We start from the raw sequence: 20,519 nt of genomic DNA, 5'->3' as shown, positions 1-20,519 counted from the left end.
ATCATGAATTCTCTGACCATCATCATCTCTCTTGTTTTCATTTCTCTCTTTCAACTTAGTCATGCCCAAAACTCACCCCAAGACTATCTTGACTCTCATAATGTCGCTCGGAAGCAAGTTGGTGTGGCGAATGTGACATGGGACAACGCCCTTGCTACCTACGCCCAAAGCTACGCAAATCAACGGGTCGGCGACTGCAGCCTTGTGCACTCCAATGGGCCCTACGGCGAGAACCTTGCCAAGGGCACTAGCACATTCACCGGCACCTATGCCGTTAGCTTGTGGGTCGCAGAGAAGCAAAACTACAATTACAACACCAACACTTGCTCGAGCGGGTGTGACTGCTTGCACTACACTCAGATGGTTTGGCGTGACTCGGTCCGAGTTGGGTGCGCTAGGGTTCAGTGTAACAACGGGTGGTGGTACGTTGTGTGCAACTATGATCCTCTAGGCAACTATGAAGGAGAACTTCCATACTAGGAAAGTCTTTTAGAGTGACAAGCTTACTTATGACCTATTATTATACGCGTCATAGGGTATTATATAAAAAGTAAAGGAAAAATAAAAGCGACTAGCTTAATATGACTTATGAGCTAGTTTAGGAAAATATGGATGTATAACATGTTGCTCATAAGAGCAACTTAAATAGATTATTACAAGCAAAGTAGCAATATTTTGCTACTGTTTGCAATGGCTTTGGCAGATTCAAAGTGTTCTTGATCATCAACTGGTTATATATACCTTTGTAAGTGTTCCTTCGGCTTTTATGCTTCACGATATAAGAGGAAGGGCTTTTTACGTGTGGCGATTCATGGATGTGCCAATGGTTTGGAGTTAAATATCCCATATTAGATTACTTCCCTTTTTCAATTGCACAATACACAATTCAATATTCTCACTATCTGACTCCATATCAACATTATATTGTTCCTATTTTGATCTCAATCCAAGTTGATATTGATCCTGATGCCGAACTTGAGCTTCTTGACAGCATTCTATTACAAGTTGTCGTATGCTATTGACAGTTGATCAGCAGTTTAGTATATATCTCATGGACATTTGCCTAATATAGCCTATGTTGTCCATATTGCGAGATAGTTTTTGTTTGCTCCGTACTTTACTCACTATGCCGTCGCGTTATGTATTTTATACCACATCTAAGGCATTGTATTTTATCGCCTTCACTATCACTATTCATGTCTCTTGGATGTAGATCCATTGTAACGTTAATTTACTTATCTGCTGTCTCCACCACCAGATCAAACCATGAGTCTGTTATTAATTTTATACCTCACCCAATCACTCCTCAAAATCCCAACACCGCTCTCTCTTCTCCTCCCCATCTTTTCCCTCCTTATGGAGCCCACCCCACAACCACGCGAGGCTTGTGTCATTTGAGGGCGAGGGAGAGGGCGGAGGCAGCGGAGGGAGGAGGAGGAGGAAGTTGGTCTTGGCATTCGAGCCGCGGAGGCTGCCAGCGGCATCGTCATTGGCGAGAGCAGCCTCCTCGGGGTGCTGAAGGTGCCGAGTCGGAGCGGCATCTTCTTCAAGGGGTCACGTATCTCCACCACATGGTGGCCTCACGGCCTCTTTGCAGACAACGCCATACTGGCCCTCCTAAGGCGGCGACGGCGGTGACAGCAGTGGCGACGGTGATGAGGTTAATGACGAGGAAGGTGTATATTAAGAAAAAGGAGGGTGGGACACACTTGCGGTCCACGCCCGTGATCTTCTGCTGGGACGACAACGCCGTTAGTTTTGTAACACAAAGCACAATCAAAAGTACAAAACATCGCCAAAAGAAGCGCGAGATCCACCTCAAAAGCTGAGATTCTGGCAGTTCAACCACGTGTAGCTATCTCTCTCCCTCTCTCATTTAAGGGCGACCATGATGACATGATGGAGAAAGTGGCGAGACGTGGAGGAGGCAGCGGTAATGGTAGGTGGCCACAATGGGCGGAGATGGTGGCAAATTGTGAAGAAAGAGAGAGTTGGTTGACTGGGAAGACTTGACAGGATTATTAGACAATGTGATAACCCATCGACAAGTGCAATAAATATGTGTCTGCGTTTCCTTTTTGATCTTGTCTCATTTATGTGTTTGTCAACTCTATATCTCTATTGATAAAAAAGAAGAAGAAAAACTCTGTAATTCGATCACATGGCAAAGAAAAAAAGATAAAGAAAAGGAGGCTTGGAGAGGAGGTAGGGGCCACACACGGTGGCCGCCGGTGTCAGCAACATGACCGCAACATAATTTCGTTGGCATAGCAACGTTGACAGTTGGCCTTGAGCTCATGATCTTGTGATGAGGTTGCCTCCCTTTCCTTGTCTTTGGATTTGATCAAGCTTGGTCTCCAATTGACTACGGGCTCTCAGTTAAGTGTGACATTAAGAGTTGGCCATGAGCTCATGACCTCCTCACAGTGAGGTCACCTTCTAGTACACAAGCAAGCACGGAGAGAAAGAAAGGTGAGGGCAATGGCCTAGTCATGGTAATTAAGCAATGCATCGATCCACAGTGGAATCAGAAATGAAGAGAATAGGACAAATAAGCAAATTCATCAAATTTTACATAATTACTTGGTGGAAATAGGTAAACATAACTCCATACATCCACTTCTGTTTTCTTTCTTTTCGACCCCCCAGGCGACTGTCTTCTTTTCCTTTTCTCCTTATTACTCTTCTCTATTCCTTTTTCTTTCAGCCTCATCGCTTAGCAAAGCATGTCGACTTACGTATACCCAAGGGTTTTAGCATCTGACGGATTGTATTCACTGGATTGAGAATATGCTCACTGGTTGTGTATTCTTTTGCTCGGCTGATTGGTGTTGTGGTCTTAATTTGGTATTTGCTTTAATGATGCTTAATAATTATGCACTTGCGAATTTGATTACACTCGTGAATTTCCTTTGAGCTGTTGTGTGGGCTAATCGAGGATTTCTCAATTGCGCTGATTGCTATTCGTCATAGTGGCCGGGGAAGCTTTCATATTGATATGATAGGATAGAAAATTTCTCAAGAGCCAGATGCGCCTATTGGCTTGCATCATAATGCGATTTCGTCCGGAAGGTAAATCCGTTTGTCGTGAAAAATACATGGACTGGTGAATTCTGAGTGGGGTAAATAGGAGAGATGTCTTACTCTTGAATCTATAGAGAGCCTGGAAGGTCCAACCTTGGATGGATTAGTTCTTTGCCATGAACTAACATAAAAAAGCCTGAGGAAAAACAGAAAGCAGTGAGGTGCTTGGGGAGTGCTTGTGCATGTATGTGTGTTAATGAGTGAAGAGTAAAGAAGTGAGTATCTTTTAGCTAAATCTTCACAGTGCCATGCTAACATCTTCTCTGTTTGCTATTCATGCTTTCAGATTGTAAAGAATTTCGGTCCTCAGTTAATCGGTGGTACATTGGTCGTTGTCCATTCTTGCACACGAGTCCTATATGAAACTAAATCGATACTGAAGTATGTTTGCCAAATTCAAGTGGAACCGTGTTGATTCTGTTGTTCATATGCTTATTGTTGGTTTAAACTTGTTATACTCTTTTTGTTGGATTAGACTTGTCATCTTTTTCTACTAGTGCTTACAATGTTATGTTTACTGGACACGTCTCCCTTGTGAATGAGCAATGGTTTTCGCTGAAATCTGCTGAATATGCTGCCGAGAGCTTATCTCTCAAAATAGAAGTTCAGAGAAGCTCGCTGACTGGACTTGACAAGGCCCCAGTCATTAATATGGACTCTGTATCTTCTCTCTGCTTTTCGTTGTCTTCATTACATGTTTTCTTTTCTGTCCGTCATTCACATCTTTGTTATTGCTGTGTTTCAAGGCCCTGGGAGGACGAAGTCAAAGTTGGACAGCACTGGGAGAAACCCTAGCTCTTTCCATTTCCGCATTGCTCTCAACTTGAAAGGTTTGAGTACGGGTATATGCACGTAAATTTTGGTGAGGAAAGATCAATTCAGTACAGGCGAATCCTGCTTTCCTATTCTCTTTTTGCTTTTCTTGCGAATTTGAAACCAAGTTTTTAGTAGGCTTTGCTTAACGGTTACCTCAGCACCTTTATGGATACAGAAACTCATTCGATTGATTGAAGCCAGGGATTAAACAAAGTTTTGATTTGATATTAAATCATAATTGCAGTGTGTGTTTTGTATTCTTCTTTGCAGCCTGGACGTTTATTCATCTAGCCAATACTTGCATGTACTTTTCATAAAATTAGTGGGCAATGAATGGGCGTTAAGAACACATGTCAATTTTGAAAGAAATAGAACCTTTGGCATATTTGATCATGGTGGAATGAAATTTGGATTTGCTGGCTTATCTAATTGGAGTTCAATTTGGACTTCTTGTGATGTCATTTTTATCATTTGAACCTGTATGATGATTTAGGAGATTGTTAGGTGAATTGGTGAAATTTTTTCAACAAATAACCATTTTGCTGTGCCTTGAACTCGCCGGATGTGGGCTGTCATCACCATTCCTTTGCTGGTCACTCTCTTTTGGGTGTAGATTGAATTGATCCGAAGCCCATCCAAGTGTTGTTCTACTTACCCGCGATGTGGTGTTTTTATTTTCATAATTTCTTAATCACTGGGCATGTTTGTTACCAATTTCTTTGACTGAAGTGATGCTGAAATTCATGGAGTATCTGAGTGAAGATTTGATTCAGAGGAGGGATCGAGAATGAGATAAGAAAACGAAAATAATTCTGGAAAATAAAAATGGGAAATTGGTTAGAAAAATAGGCCTTGATTAGGTTGTTAGATTTTAGTATTAGAAATAGCTAGTTTTGAAAAATATGGATGCATAACATGTTGCGCATAAAAGCAACTTAAGCAGATTAGCAATATTCTGCGACCGCTTGAAATGGCTTTGGCAGATTTCAAGTATTCTTGCTCTTTCGACTTTTATGCTCCATGCTACTAGAGGAAGGGCTCATGTGATGATTGTTAGCTAGTTGTTGGCTAATCGTAAGCCAATTGCAGGAGAGCGCTGTTTTCTTTTTTGATTTACCATAGGATGTGGTCACCCTTCCATTGCTTTGTTAATAATACAGCCAGGGCCACTTATCTCAACAGTCTCTACTATATTGACCAAAAAAGTGAAAAAAAAAGTTTCTAATCTATAGAACAGATTTGCGAGAGTAATTTCAACCTCAAACTTTCATAGAGAAATTTTTAAAAGCACTTGTTTATTGTTATGATGAATTCCAATAGTTAGGAAATGTGCAAGTTTATGTGACTTTGTGTGGATTGTAATTGGTCATAATTGATTCCGGTGTTTTTATTAAATCCTGATTTAGCTTACTTCTCGTTTTGTGTTTATTGTTCTGGATACATATGCCTGTATAATGTAATACATTGTTCATTAAAGCGATACACAATTCAACATTTTCTCACTATATTGTTCTTGTTTTGATCTCAATCCAGGAAGTCAACCGCCCCTGATATTGGTGATCTTAATGCCAAACTTGAGCTTCTTGATGACACGCTATTGTAAGACCTCGCACTCTATTGACAGTTGGCCAGTAATGTAGCCTAAAATAGCCTAGGCCATTCATATTATGAATTAGTCTATGTTTCTTCGTGTTTTTGTGACTATGCCGTCTGGTTACATATTTTATGCTAGATCTAAGGCATTGTATTTTATGGCCTTCACCATCCCTATTTACGTTCCTTGGATGTAGATCCATTGTACCATTTATGTATCTATCCGTTGTCTCCAACACCAAACCAAGACACGATTCTCTCTTATTAATTTCACTGCCTAAACGTCAAGTTCATGCCTCTGGCTGGTCTCAAGACCTCGCATCAAGCTCCCCTAGTCATTACGATTAAGTTGTCGACAGTGATGAGGTTAGAGGGTCGTCTCCAGATCTGAGGATGCCTCCCCCTTATCTGGCCTCTCCACTAAGATCTTGGTGAGATCTCAAGGCCATGACCAGATCAGGTCATCAATGGTAGTGCCGAGACCTCACAGAGATTTGGTGTTGAGGGAAGAGAGAGAGTGAGGGAGAGTGTTGGGTCAGCAAATAGAGAGAGCAAAGATGGTTGTGGATGACACGAAGGAGAAAGTGGCGAGACATGGGGGAGGCGACTGTGATGACAATTGGCTACAACGGCCAGAGACGGTGGCTAATGGTGAAGAAAGAGATGGGGTTGGTTGAGTGGGAAGACTTGACAAGGATAATTAGACAATGTAATAAGCACATTGACAAGTGCAACATATATGCATCCATGTTCCCTTTTTGATCTTGTCCCATTTATGCCTTTGTTAACACTATCTCTATCAACCAAAAAAAAGTAAAAATAAAAACTTCGAATTTGATGACATAGCAAATAAAAAAGATAAAAGAAAAGGAGGTTTGGAGAAGAGGTATGGGTCACACACGGTGGCAGCCGGTGTCGGCAACATGACCACAACATAATTTTGATGGTGACGTCACCCAAATTTGATCAAGCATGGTTTCCAATTGACAGTGAGTTCACTCTCAATGGCGACATTAAGAGTTGGCCATCAGCTCATGATCTTCTGATGAGGTTGCCTCCCTCTCATTGTCTTTGGATTTGATCAAGCTTGGTCTCCAATTGACCGCGGGCTCTCGCTTAAGCATGACATTAAGAGTTGACCTTGAGCTTGTGACCTCACAGTGAGGTCACATATTAGTACACAAGCGTGCAGAGAGAGAGGGGCAAGGGCAATGACCCAGCCATGGTAATTAAGCAATGCATCAATCCACAATGGCATCAGAAATGAAGAGAACCGAACAAATAAGAAAATTCATCAACTTTTACACGGTTACTTGGTGGAAATAGATAGACTTTAACTCCATACATCCACTTTCTATGATTATTAAATATAGATATTGGTGTAATTATAAAAATTACACATAATGGGTATGGGTAGGCAGGCTAGTGAGGGAGACGTTCATGTCAATTTGCTAGCACTACCTTTGCAAGATGATTTTCTCTACTAGTGAAGGAGTTCCAAGATGAAATGAGAAAATTGATTTAACTACATACCTATCCTCCTCTCTTTGGCTTCGTAACTTGCCTTGATCAAGTGTAATTTCCTGATCGCCTCAGTCATATCCATCCGATCCGGCGGTGATTCCATCGAACATGCGACTCCAACTTCGAATATGGAGAAAATGCAATCTCTGATCTTGATCTCCTGTTGTCGATCACCAGCTTCACTCAAAAGGCTTAAGTCTACGATGTCCATTGCCCGATCCGGAAGAGCCGTTCGGACGAAGTTGTGGAGGTTAAGATGGTGCCCAAAGGCCTCTTCGGTGGGTCTTTTTCCAGTGAATATCTCCAATAATAGAATGCCGTAACTATATGCATCCCCAAGTGTGGAAACCTTGTGTCCCATGCCATACTCTGCAAATTTCATCAAGACATTAAATAGGAATGAATAGACACTTTTTCTTGAATTAATTGTATAGAAAAAGTTCCTAAATCACATGGGATTTTGCTTGATGTCTATTTGCAAGAGCTTGCCAAGGACAGTTGTGAGGGCTCACACCAATCGCTACCAACATAAGGCGATGCCTTGCAAGCCCTCACTGACTTCTCTGTCGGGCTTGCCATGCACGGCAGAAGCCAATGGATCGTCTGCCAGAGCAAGGCAAAGGGTCCCAAAGCCCCTACTGGTTTTTAGCTTTCATTTCTCCCTGTTTAATTTTTGTTTAGTTTTCTGTACATGGCTGATGTCTAGTGCCTGTCGTACGAACTCTTATAAAGTGCATCAACCGTTGAGAAATGCATCAACAGTAGAGAAATGAGATTTTAGAATATATAAAGTGCACCAAAGATCAGTTAACAACATATGAACTCTTCTTCTCCAGAACTACTAAGTGCAACCAAAGTTGTCGTATGTTTGCAACACAAATTGCCTAAACATCAAGAGTGGCTTTGTCCTCTAGTAAGGTACGGGTGAAAACAGGAAAAGAAGAAAATATGTTAGATGAAGGCCTTGGTAGAAGTTTATGTGTTAACTAAATTTGAATCTCCGGTTTTTTGAGTGGAAACATGTGAGATCCACGTGGGGCTTGTCATTTTCATGATCCAGATTTTGTTTAATACCTATACCACACTTTCTTTTATGCAAAGACGAGAAGAAATTGCCTAGAAGAATAGGCAAAAAACGAACACAGTGGGGGAAAAAGAAGAGACTTAGAGTGATTTGTCGACGGTGATGGATTTATACTTGTCAATGCGTAAATTTGTCTTAATATGCTCTAACCAAGAAGTTTAGGGAAAGTGAAAGTTGGATAGAGCTCATCATGTTGTCAATTAGTGTATCCTCTAATAATTTCTAGCGTAAATGTCATGTCATCTAATATATCTTTCAAATATTAAATTATAGGTCATGAAAGGGTCTGCCATGAAGGAAAAATTATTTATTGTCAAGACCTTAAATCATGACATACCAAAAGAGAATCGCAATCCGTTTTAGTGGCATGAACGTTATGTGAGACAAAATACTTATTATAGAAAGAAAATATAAATATGAGATGACGCAATATGCTTAATCTATTTGTTAGCATGGATTCACAAGTTTTGTCCAAACATTTTCCACTCATTGGTCAAAATTACAATGGTTCATTCTCATCTTAATTTCAAATATGATTAGGACAAGCTACTAGTAATCTTTTTGTACAAAAAGATATCTATTTTCTTTTTCTGCGGATGCTATTAATAGGGGAAAGAGAAATTGAGCTGTGATAAAGAGGTGTCAGAGCATACAAAATATAACATAACGTTAAGAATCATTGTTTATTCAAACTTTTGGCACTCTCATATTACTATCGCAATCAAATAACAAATAATCGAGAAAATATGACAATTTCATACCAGGAGGCACATAGCCAATGGATCCTTTGACTGCGGTTGAAGTTGAACTACATTGGTCCTGAACTCCTGTGGCTTCAACACACACTGTTGAAATGATCTTTGCAAGCCCAAAATCTCCAACTCGAGCCACCATGTCATTGTCCAAAAGCACATTACTTGGCTTCAAATCTCCATGAACGATTGCTGGATAACAACCCTTGTGGAGATATTTGATCGCAGTAGCTATGTCGATGGCGATGTTTAACCTTTGCACTAGTCTCAAATTTCTTGATTCGTTACACTCATCTCATCCAATAGTCCCAAGGTGCAGCCACTCCTCCAAGCTCTCATTAGCCATGAACTCATATATTAGAGCTTTGAAGTCATTGCCACGAAAGTCCACGCCCGAACAGACACTTAGTATCTTCACGAGGTTTCGGTGTCTAATGGTTCCTAGAGTTCGACATTCGGAGATAAAACTCCTCAAAGCACCTCTTTGCATTAGATTGAGCACCTTTATTGCCACCGTGGCACCGCCATCAAGAATCCCCTTAAAAACTGTGCCATATCTCCCTTTACCAATCGAATTGGTCTCGGAGAATCTATTAGTCGCTCTCAGGAGTTCTTCATAAGAAATCCTCAAGAATTGGTTCTCAAAAGATAATGAAGTGGAGGCAATGGTTGTCGTCTGCTTCTTTTTGTGGTAAAAGATAGCCAGACATAGGAGCAACAAAGCTAAACATAACAAAGTGCCAGCAACCCAATATATTACCCTAGCCTTGGTTGAAGAAGACTTCTTAGAGCTTGATGATTTGCAAAGAGGTAGCTTCAGACTGGGAACACCTCCACAGAGTTTTGTATTTCCATAAATCGATACAGAACTTGCATTAAGAAAAACTCCACGCTCTAGAACTTGTCCTTCTAGTTGATTGAAGGACAAATTCAAGTACTCGAGTAGTGGGAGCTCTGCGAGAAAGCTTGGGATTGGACCAGAAAAATTATTATTGGAAAGGTCCAGCTCTTTTAGACCTCGTAATGGACGTAAAGCTTCGGGGATTTGACCATGAAAAGAATTAGCTTCTAAGTGAAGTCGCTCCAATACCAAGCACTCGCTGATGGATGCCGGGATTAACCCGGTCAGTCTATTGTAAGACAGATCTAATTTGCCAAGGTTCTTTAAAGATCCAACTTGCAATGGAAGAGATCCACTTAAATTATTATTTGCTAAACTCAACGCGATCGACAAGGAAGAAAGGCCCACGATTTCGGCAGGAACTGAGCCAATTAGGTTATTATTCGAAAAATCAAGCTCAATTAGTTGCTTACAGTTGCCGAGACTTTGCGGTATGTAGCCTTGGAAAATGTTGGAGGAAAGGTCAAGGAGACCTAATGACGTAATGTTACCAATCGAAGATGGTATCTCTCCAGTAAACATGTTCCTGCTCAAATGAAGTTGCTGCAAGTTGGAAAGTGCTCCGATGGAATGAGGAATACAATCAGTTAGAAAATTATCAATTAAACCCAAGAAAGACAAGTTGAAGAGATTTCCAAGGGCTAAAGGAAGAGATCCTTTGATATGATTGCCTGACATAGATATCCGCTTAATTGTGGAGAGATTGGAGAAGGATCTCGGCAATGATCCGTGAATTAAGTTCCATTCCACCCCGAGAGTTTTTAAGTTGGAACAATTAGCTAAAGAAGAAATAAAACTCAAGTCATCCTGCAACTGGTTTAAACCCAATGCAATCACATAAAGGCCCTTTAGACTTCCCAGATTTTTTGGTATTGGCCCATGGAAATTGTTGTTCAAAAGTATAAGATTCTTAAGACCTGTGGCATTCGTTAACGTTGACGGAATCATCCCGGTGAACAAGTTATAGCTGGCGCCAAGGAAGTAGAGAGAAGGAGAAGCGGTGCCGACATCATTGAGAAAAATTCCCCACAACTGGTTATGACTAACACTGAATACATGAAGGTCAGAGACGTTTAAAATCCCTGTTGGAACCTCACCGGTTAGTTTGTTGGAACGTAGTTGGAAAAGTATCAATCTCTTGAGTCTGGACAATTCCTTGGGTATTTCTCCGCTCAACTCATTTTCTGCCAAGGAGAGCTCTTGTAGCTGCGAGAGGTTTCCAATCCAACGAGGAATAGGACCTACAAGACTGTTCTTAGACAAGAGCAATTGTTTAAGTCTTGTTAAAGAACCAAGATCGAAATGAATTCCCCACACAAGTTGGTTATCTATGAGATTCAGGATCTCAAGGTTCAAGCGGTGGGAAAGATTGGAGGGTATTGGCCCACGAAATGAGTTGTTACTAAGATCGAGATTACGGAGCTGAAACAAGTTGCCAATCTGTGGTTGGATTTCGCCATGGAAGCTGTTGTTCTGTAAAACCATGACCCTTAGGAAAGAGAGGTTACCTATATGAGCAGATAGGAAGCCTTCCAAGCCTTGTGATCTTAGGACTAGGGACGTGACCCTCCCAGGATGCCTTTTGCTGCAGAAAACACCTTGCCACTCACAATGATGGGTAGAATCATTCCAAGAGCTCAAGACTCCGAACGGGTCTTCATGTATTGCATTTTTGAAGGAGGCTAACGCAAGCCGATCTGTTTGGTTTTGCGAGTATGATCCGGAGATTGTGATTGAGCTCCACCACCACAAGAGAACAAAGTTGAGAATAAGAAATAGTTGTTTCCCCATCTCGTCCAGTGATCCAGTGATCCACTTTCAGTCTGAGCTGAATTTATAAGCCTTTACTCTGCGCACAAATCAATTATTGACTAACTCCATCATGGGAAGTTATGTGAACTTTCTCTCTCCTGAAGACCGAAGACCGAAGACCGAAGACTTATGAAATAATATGGAAACTAACCAAATTTTGTGATTAATTAATTAATGCGAAATAACCAGAAAAATAAATGAGAAATAATAAAGAACTTCTGAGATTTACATGATTCGGTCTAAAAATTGATATTTACCCAACTAGAAGAGCAAGCGGTTATAATCCACCGATACTTGGAGAACCATAGAGTTACAATTGTTGGAGAAATCCTCGTGAAGTGTTTTGAAGTTGACAAAACGTTTCCATCAGTTTAGTCTGAAGGTCTGCAGACTCTGTTAGTTAAAGTCTGAAGACTTCCGGACTGCCAGACTCAAGATTCAAAGTCTATCCTCATTGACAGTCTCTAATCCGTTGAAGAAAGGTTATCCGAGAACTGGATGTTTTGTTCAGATTTGACCTTATCATCCGGAGAAGATCTCGTGGCTGGAGAAGACGTATCGAAATCCTTTGATTGATCAAGTTTGATTCAAAGACTGAAGATTCGATGATTGTCTAAATATTATTGGAAGATTCTACTTATGGAAACCGAGATCCCGATTGTATGGGCGAACAGATTGATGGGCTATCAACACGTTCCTTTAATAGCTCGAACAATCTTCCTAATTGATTCCGTCCAACGGGTAGATTGGAGGAATTCCTTTGGTAAGTGCCAACGGGTATGATGGCATAAAGGAGTATATAAGGAAGACGTTCTTAGTTGTTCGAGGTGTGCGCGATAGAAGAATTCCAAAGTCTGAAGCTCCTATTTGTTTAGATAATTCCTTTGAGCGAATACTTGTATACAAAAGAGAGTCTATATTTGTGAGAGACCTTGAGAAGGTGTGGTAGAACATCTACACTGTGGAATCAAGGCAAAGCTGTGCTGTAACTTCTCTTTTGATCATAGTGAAATCCAGCCGGTGGGCTGTCAGTGCGGAAGAGTGGACGTAGGCTTGGAATAAGCCGAACCACTATAAATCCTGTGTTCCAATTTCTCTTTCTTTACCTCGATCGTATTTCATTTTGTTAAGAATTGCTTCCGTATTTGGCAAAAATTGTTTGTGCGCCTATTCACCCCCCCTCTAGGTGTTTATACTAGCAATATCAATTGGTATTAGAGCCTGTGTACTTACTTTATTTGAAGTGTTTTACTTCATAGTAAAAGATCCATGGCTAGTATGCTAGCACCGGGGGCTGATGGAAGGGCAAAGCAATACCAGACCACCCTACTTTGATGGAATGGATTACAACATCTGGAAGAACAAGATGAAAGCTTTCCTACGATCAAAGGATCCTCTGGAATGGGACGTTGTAGAAAAAGGAATTACTCCTACCACTGCATCAGTCTCTGAAAGAGGAAAAGAAACTGAAGAATCCAGCGGAATGTCTCAGGATGAAATAACCAAGAGACAAACACTCGATGCAAAAGCAATTTACTCCTTATATTGTGCTTTATCACCAACTGAATATAATAGAATATCTTCTTGTGGTACAGCAAAAGAAGTTTGGGACAGATTGCATATCACCTATGAAGGAACAGTTGAGTGAAGGAAACAAGAATCAACATTCTTCTCGGTCAATACGAAGCCTTCAGAATGAAACCAGGAGAATCAATATCTGACATGTTTAGTCGTTTTACAGATATTGTGAATGGTCTTGAAAATCAAGGTCAACCAACTTCTGATCCCATGAAGGTAAACAAGCTACTGCGTGGACTCTCCAGGATTGGAATCACATAAAGACTTCGATAAGAGAGACGCAGAGAATTATGCCACTATCTGTTGACGAGCTGATTGGAACTCTTCAGTCCTATGAAGTGGAAAGAATCAATGAAGATGAAGATCCAAAAGGTAAGAAATCCATTGCATTAAAATCAAATGATGATTCTGATGATACAGATTCTGAAGATGATATGGACGATGAGGAGCTTGCTCTCATGATAAGAAGATTCAGAAAACTAAACAGAAAAGGAAGAAGGTTCAACTCAAAGAAACAAAGCTTTCAAAGACAGCAGACCAAGTCATTGATGATGAGGAACCAAATAAAGATGTAGTCTGCTTTGAATGCAAGAAAAAGGGACACATCAGACCCAACTGTCCTCTTCTGAAGAAGAAGAAGAAAGGAAAAGCTGAAAAATTTCGAAAAGCTCTCAAAGCTGAAACCTGGAGTGATACTGAGTGTGAAGAAAGTGATCATGAATATGCCAATCTATGTCTGATGGCACAATCAGACTCAGACTCTGGATCAGACTCAAGATCAGACTTAGACAGTGAATTTAAGGCAAGTAATTTTAAAATTCCTGTCAAAGTTTCTAAATATATTGATGATCTATGCTTTAGTCTTAAGACTTCTCTCAAAAGAATTTCCAAACTGAAAAAGAAAACTCAGCTCTAAAACAAAAAGAAAATGTTTTAGCGAAAGAGTTAAAAGTCTAGACGTGTCTGTTTCCAATCTTAAAGAAAATGAAGAAAATCTTTTAAAAGAAAATGCTTTTTTAAAAACAGATTTATCAAATATATCAAAGAAATTTTCAATAGGGTCTGAAAAACTTGAGAAAATTCTTTCAGCACAAAGACCTTACTTCAATAAGTCTGGTCTAGGTATGACAGAAGAAACAATTCCCTTGATTGATTTTCCTAAAGTAAAAGAAAGAATTAAGAAAAGACTTTCGAGTGAGGTTTACAAAAATCACTTCAAGAAAGTATTTGTAAAACCTGTAGGTAGAAATGCTCTCAGATGTTCTAAGTGCAATAGTCCGGATCACTTTGAAAAAGAGTGTCCTATGGTATGGAAACCTGTTAAGAAAGTATGGGCTAATACTGTTTATCTTACTAACACCAAAGGACCCAAGAAAATTTGGGTACCAAAGAAAGCTTGAGACTTTATTTTAAATGCGGTCTTCGTCAAGAAACAGGTAAAGTGGTATCTTGACAAAGGATGCTCAAGACACATGACAGGGAGACTCAAATTGCTTTATAAAGCTTGCTCAAGTAAATGGTGGAAAAGTTTCATTTGGAGGAAACAGCAAAGAAAGTATTGTGGGATTTGGAACCGTGAAAATTGGAACTCTCACAATAAGTAATGTTTCCTTAGTGGAAGGACTCAATTACAATCTTCTCAGCATTAGTCAATTGTGTGATACTGGTTTCAAGATCTTCTTTCAAGAAGGAACATGTTCTGGAATCGAAAGACTCTACTCGATCTTTCATGGGTCGAAGACATGGAAATATATATCTTCTGGATGTGAAACCAAATGAATCGCAATGTCTTATCTCAATTCAAGACGAAGCAAGCTTATGGCACAAAAAGCTTGGTCATGTCAACATGAAGCAATTAGCCAAAATCTCATCAAAACAGCTTGTTCGAGGTCTACCCAAATTGCCATACCAAAAGACTGATTCATGCACTCCATGTATTCAGGAAAGCAGGTAAGAAATTCTTTTAAGCCAATAAATTATGTCTCTACTAATCATGTACTACGATTGCTGCATATGGATCTCTTCGGACCAACCGAACTCGAGTATTGGGGGTAAGAAGTATTGCCTAGTAATTGTTGATGATTATTCCCGTTTTACTTGGGTATATTTCCTTTCAAGTAAGTCCGAAACCTTTTTGTATTTTGAAAAATTTGCTAAAAAGGTTCAAAATGAAAAAGGTTGTGTTATCTCTAGTATAAGAACAGATCATGGAGGTGAATTTGAAAATCAAGATTTTACAAAATTCTGTGATGAATCTGGCTTTAAGCATGTGTTCTCCTCTCCATATACTCCTCAACAAAATGGAGTTGTGGAAAGAAAGAACAGATATCTTCAAGAAATGGCTAGAACTCTTTTAATTGAAAGTAAAATTTCTTCTCGATTTTGGGCTGAAGCTGTTTTAACAGCTTGCTATATTATCAATAGAGTCTTCTTAAGATCTATTCTTCAGAAAACCCCTTATGAGTTATTCAAAGAAAAGAAGCCTATTGTTTCATACTTTCATGTATTTGGTTATAAATGTTTTATATTGAAAAATGCAAAAGATCGAATTGGTAAGTTTGAAGAAAGATCATATGAAGGTATCTTCCTTGGATATTCTACATCAAGCAAAGCTTACAGAGTCTATAACAAGAAGAGTCAGTCTGTAGAGGAATCAATGAATGTCAAATTTTAAGACTCAACGCAAGATGAATCAAGTCAGACTCATTAAGAAGAGTCTGAACCTACTCCAGACCCTCCAAAGTCTACAACTCAAGAAGCATCTCAAACTCTGGAAAACCAGCATCAGGTTGTTAGTGAAGATCCAAATAAAGAAAGAGATCATCAACCAGACAAATCAACAAGTAACTGGAAGCATAAGTCCGTCATCCCAAAGATCTTATAATTGGTGAAATTAATGAAGGAATTCGCACTGATCCAAAAGGCGAGAAGAGTCTAGTCTTTGTGGCACTCGTTTCTGAAATTGAACCAAAGAGCATAGAAGAAGCTTTATCGATGAAAGCTGGATTGAAGCTATGCAAGAAGAGCTCGAGACAGTTTAGCATAAATGATGTCCGGGAATTGACATCCAAACCAAAAGGTAAAACTGTTATTGGAGCTAAATGGGTGTTCGAAACAAGATGAACGAGAAAGGAAAAGTCGTACGAAATAAAGCAAGACTCGTGGCCAAGGGATATACGCAAGAAGAAGGAATAGACTATGATGAGACTTACGCTCCAAAGGTGGCAAGGTTAGAAGCTATTCGACTATTACTTGCGTTTGCTTGTTATAAGAATTTCAGGTTATTCCAAATGGACGTCAAAAGCGCTTTCCTAAATGGATTTATCCATGAGGAAGTTTATGTGGAACAACCACCAGGGTTTGAAGACCCAAAGAAGCCCGACTCGCCTTTAGACCGAAAAGGCTTTGTATGGTTTAAAGCAAGCACCTCGGGCTTGGTACGACAGATTAAGTAAGTTCCTAATACAAAATGGTTTTGTTAAAGGTAAAGTAGATACGACTTTATTTATCAAGAAGGAAAACAAAAGTTTCTTACTTGTTCAAATATATGTGGATGATATTATTTTTGGATCCTCTAATGAAAGTCTCAAAGAAATTTTCAAAGTCTATGCGGGATGAGTTTGAAATGAGTATGATGGGAGAATTAACATTCTTTCTTGGTCTTCAAGTAAAACAATTGAAGGAAGGAACTTTTATTTATCAAGAAAAATATGTTAATGATCTTGTCAAAAGGTTTGGACTGGAAAAGTGCAAAAAGACCGACATACCAATGTCAAGTTCTTTAAAGATAGACAAAGATGAAGAAGGGAAGAAAGTTGATCAAAAGCTATACAGGAGCATTATTGGATCACTTCTTTATCTTAGTGCCTCTAGACCTGATATTTTGTTGAGTGTTTGCATCTGTGCTAGGTTTCAATCAGATCCTAGAGAATCTCATCTCAGTGCTGCGAAACGCATCATTAAATACGTCGCTTCATCATCAAGCATCGGTCTTTGGTATCCTAAGAAGGGAGACTTTAATCTTCCGGATATTCGACGCGATCTGGCCGGTTGCGAGTTGATAGAAAGAGCACTTCAGAACTTGCCGGTTGCTTGGAAGCGAAACAGTGTCTTGGTTTTCAAGGAAACAAAGCACTGTGTCTCTTTCAACAACAGAAGCAGAGTATGTAGCTCTTGGAAGCTGCTGTTCGCAAATTATATGGATAAAACAACAGCTAAGAGATTTTGAAATTGAAGACTCATGCACGGAGATTAATTGCGACAACACTAGCGCTATCAACCTCACCAAAAATCCAATTCTCCACTCAAGAGCGAAGCATATAGAAATTCGACATTACTTTATTAGAGATCATGTTCAAAATGGAGATATTTCAATTCAATTTGTTGACTCAAAGAATCAGCTGGCTGATATACTCACAAAGCCTTTGGAGAAAAATCAATTTGAGTTTATCCGTTCCAGACTCAACATTTTGAGGTATGAGGATATCAAAGTCTAAAGACTTTCAGACTCGGAGCTTACAAGACTTTATCTACGTCTTGTCTCGACCTTCGGTGTAAGTCTTTCTCTCTCAATCTTATCTTGAAAAGGTACGATCATCGAGACTTGTTTAAATTGTTGCTATATTTAATTAACGTAAATATTGCATCGATTCATTTTCAAAAGGGAAGTTATTTTTGAAATAGCTATTTTTGCGGATAAAGACAGTTATTTTGAAAAGGCATATCTTTATTTCCTTTGTGACGGTTCGTTTACTCTTCTTTTTAACCGAACGAACACTGTCGATTTCTCTTCACTTTTCTATTCACTTTTCTCTCAAAAACCCTAGAAAGCATCGATCCTCCATTCCCGTTTGTCTTCTTCGCTAAATCTTCAAAAAGTTGTCATCTTTTAAGGGAAAGTCAAGCAAGGAATCTCCCAAACACCGAGAAAGATGTCTTCTTCACGAAAGTCGTCAAGAATCGCAGGCAAGGGACCACGAGAGAATGAGTGAGGGGCCTACGCACTTCGATCTTGCGAAGATGAAGTTACTCCGGATCAGCAACCGAGCCCACAACATTCTCGGCGCGTCATTCTCCACCATCTAGTCCTCAAGGCGTTGTTAATCAAGCATCAGGAAGAAATCGTCGAGGATGTAGACCCCGTAAGAGTTCAAAAGCCCGCTTTTATTTACAAGCTATATCGTGCTTTAAAAGAAATTCGTACTCCTTTGAACTATGTTGATAGTTTTGTTAAAGAAAAAGGATATAGGAACGAGTATATCTTTCTGCGAAAAATGGAAAGTTTGGGAATCGCTCGTAAAGGGGTGGCTGAGGAAACTCTTGCGAATATCCCAAGTGATCCTCGTGATTGGGGGCCGAATCCTGTAGATGGGAATGACGATGACAATCTGTTCAGTCTATTTCAACCGAAAATGGGTATTGCGACTGAAATTCAAGGAAAAAGGGGAGATTTGTTCAGATCAAAGGAACAAAAAGATCTGTATTCGAAATTGCTGAAGCGTGGGGTAATAAACCCTAGGAGTGTGGACTTTGATTTTCTGGATGCCGTGAAAGTGAACTTAAGGGAAAAGTTCAGTTATCTTCAACTTGAAAAGTTTTACTCTGACTCAACTGAGGCTTATGCTGAATTGACTGCCTATTTCTATTCGAATCTTAGCTTTTTAGATGCGAATAGATTCTCCTTCAGCGTTAAAGAACAAGACTATGTTGTGGATATGAATATGCTGGCAGATGTGTTAGAAGTTGAGAGAGGAAGATATCAACCAATCAAAGTTTCCATTGCTCGGGCCACACTTGAACTGGTGAAGGACATGAGAACGGATGAGAAGATCACCTACTCAAGGATGAATGCATTCAACATCTTGCTCCACAAGATTGTGATTAATTGCCTTCGGCTGAAATCAACTTCCAAAACTGATGTTTCAAGCTCTGAGGCAAAGTTGATGTATGCCATCCTCTGTGGAAAGAAGTTTTCTCTCCCTCATACTGTTATGTCTCACATGTATAGAGCAGTGATGAAGGACAGAGGTCAACTTCCTTACCCAAGCCTTGTTACGAAGTTATTCAGACATCTGAATATTCAGCCTCCGCAAATCTTTTGTGTTCGATCATGCGATCATATGGTGGTAGGACTGAAAATGGTGACCAAAATGCGTATGAAGGAACTGAGCAAGGAATTGGAGAAATTCAAGGAGAAGACTCCTGCCAAATCTCATCAACTCTCTTCTACTGCTAAGAGAAAAGGGAAGGAGCCCATGGCTGCTCCATCAAAGAGAAGAAGAGCTCTCCTCGTTGAGGATGAAGATGATGACGACGACATCACCATCTCTGCAATGGCTTTGAAGAATTTAAGTCGTCCTGTTCCACAGAAAGAATCGGAACAAAAGACGAAAGAAGCAGAAGAGGAGGAAGAAGAAGAAGAAAGAGAAGCAGAGGAGAAGGAAGAAGAAGAAAGAGAAACAGAGCAAGAAGCAGAGGAAGAAAGACTCAAGAAGAAAGAAGGGAAGAAGGAGAACCTGAGGAAATCTCTTCTCCACCTGTAGGCATGGAAACAGGGGGAGATCAGGAGAAAGGAGTGACATCTTCATTTCCTGATGCAAGTGAAGGAGTCAGTCGCTCACCTGCAGACCCAGAAGATGTTTATGCATCTCAATTTCCAGAGGAAGGTCATGAAGCTTCATCGCCAAAACTGCGAGATTATGCTGATCCACCATCGTCTGCTTTTACTCCAGATCGAGCCGAAGCAAGTACTCAGACTGATAATGGAGCAGATTTTCGCAGAATCATGGATATTCTCTTGGAAATGCGAGGTCAAATTTATGCATTGGGATGCGAAGTTCAAAGTTTGAAGAATAAAAGTCAAGCTTCTTCCTGTTCATTGAATGATAAGATGCAAGCCCTCTCTATTCAGAATCAGGCCAATGCCAAGAGTGAGGAGGTTGTACAGCTAAAAGGAAGACTTCAAAAGGCTGGAAGGCATCGTTCGCCTCTATGGAAGATTTCCAGCTTGTCCGCGTTCCCAAGCAATCTTGACTTCATCTCATCCTTTTTAATGATGACAAAAAGGGGGAGAGATGCATGATTTGATCAAAAAAAACTTTCAATCATTTTTTTAACTGTTTGTTGGATTGTGTTTAACTGTCTGTTTTTGATAGACTTTGACTTTGTTTTGTGTCTAGATGTGAACTGAACTAGACTTGGACTTGACTGCTTCTATTAACAAGTATTGATATCTTATGGATGGTTTTATTATATAGACTAACCTATTTTCTGTGGGTGCAGATTCTAGTGTTAATCTTTTAGTCATTCATCTCTATAAGATATGCATATGTGTTTGAGAAATGTTTTGCAGGACAAAATTATCCAAATCTGCAGG

The 20,519-nt window shown here is 39.9% G+C and overlaps 2 protein-coding genes across 2 annotated transcripts; one reads left to right on the top strand and one right to left on the bottom strand.

The window, feature by feature from the left end:
- On the top strand, positions 1-480 carry LOC120295313 (basic form of pathogenesis-related protein 1-like). The gene has a single exon (XM_039316333.1). It carries the CDS (start codon positions 4-6, stop codon positions 478-480), a length of 477 nt encoding a protein of 158 aa, XP_039172267.1. The 5' UTR covers positions 1-3.
- An 819-nt stretch (positions 481-1,299) lies between these two features.
- Positions 1,300-11,545, bottom strand: LOC104455215 (receptor kinase-like protein Xa21). Its single transcript, XM_039317891.1, has 5 exons — positions 9,334-11,545; positions 8,863-9,114; positions 7,058-7,386; positions 1,610-1,735; positions 1,300-1,515 (listed from the first exon to the last, which is right to left on the bottom strand). The coding sequence occupies exons 1-5, from the start codon at positions 11,543-11,545 to the stop codon at positions 1,300-1,302; spliced, it is 3,135 nt and encodes a 1,044-aa protein (XP_039173825.1).
- Positions 11,546-20,519: the final 8,974 nt, after the last annotated feature.

This window comes from Eucalyptus grandis, chromosome 7, assembly GCF_016545825.1.
Source record: "Eucalyptus grandis isolate ANBG69807.140 chromosome 7, ASM1654582v1, whole genome shotgun sequence".
Classification (NCBI taxonomy): Eukaryota; Viridiplantae; Streptophyta; class Magnoliopsida; order Myrtales; family Myrtaceae; genus Eucalyptus; species Eucalyptus grandis.
The sequence above is the reverse complement of the archived record's forward strand: the minus strand, read 5'-3'. Positions and strand labels throughout refer to the sequence as shown.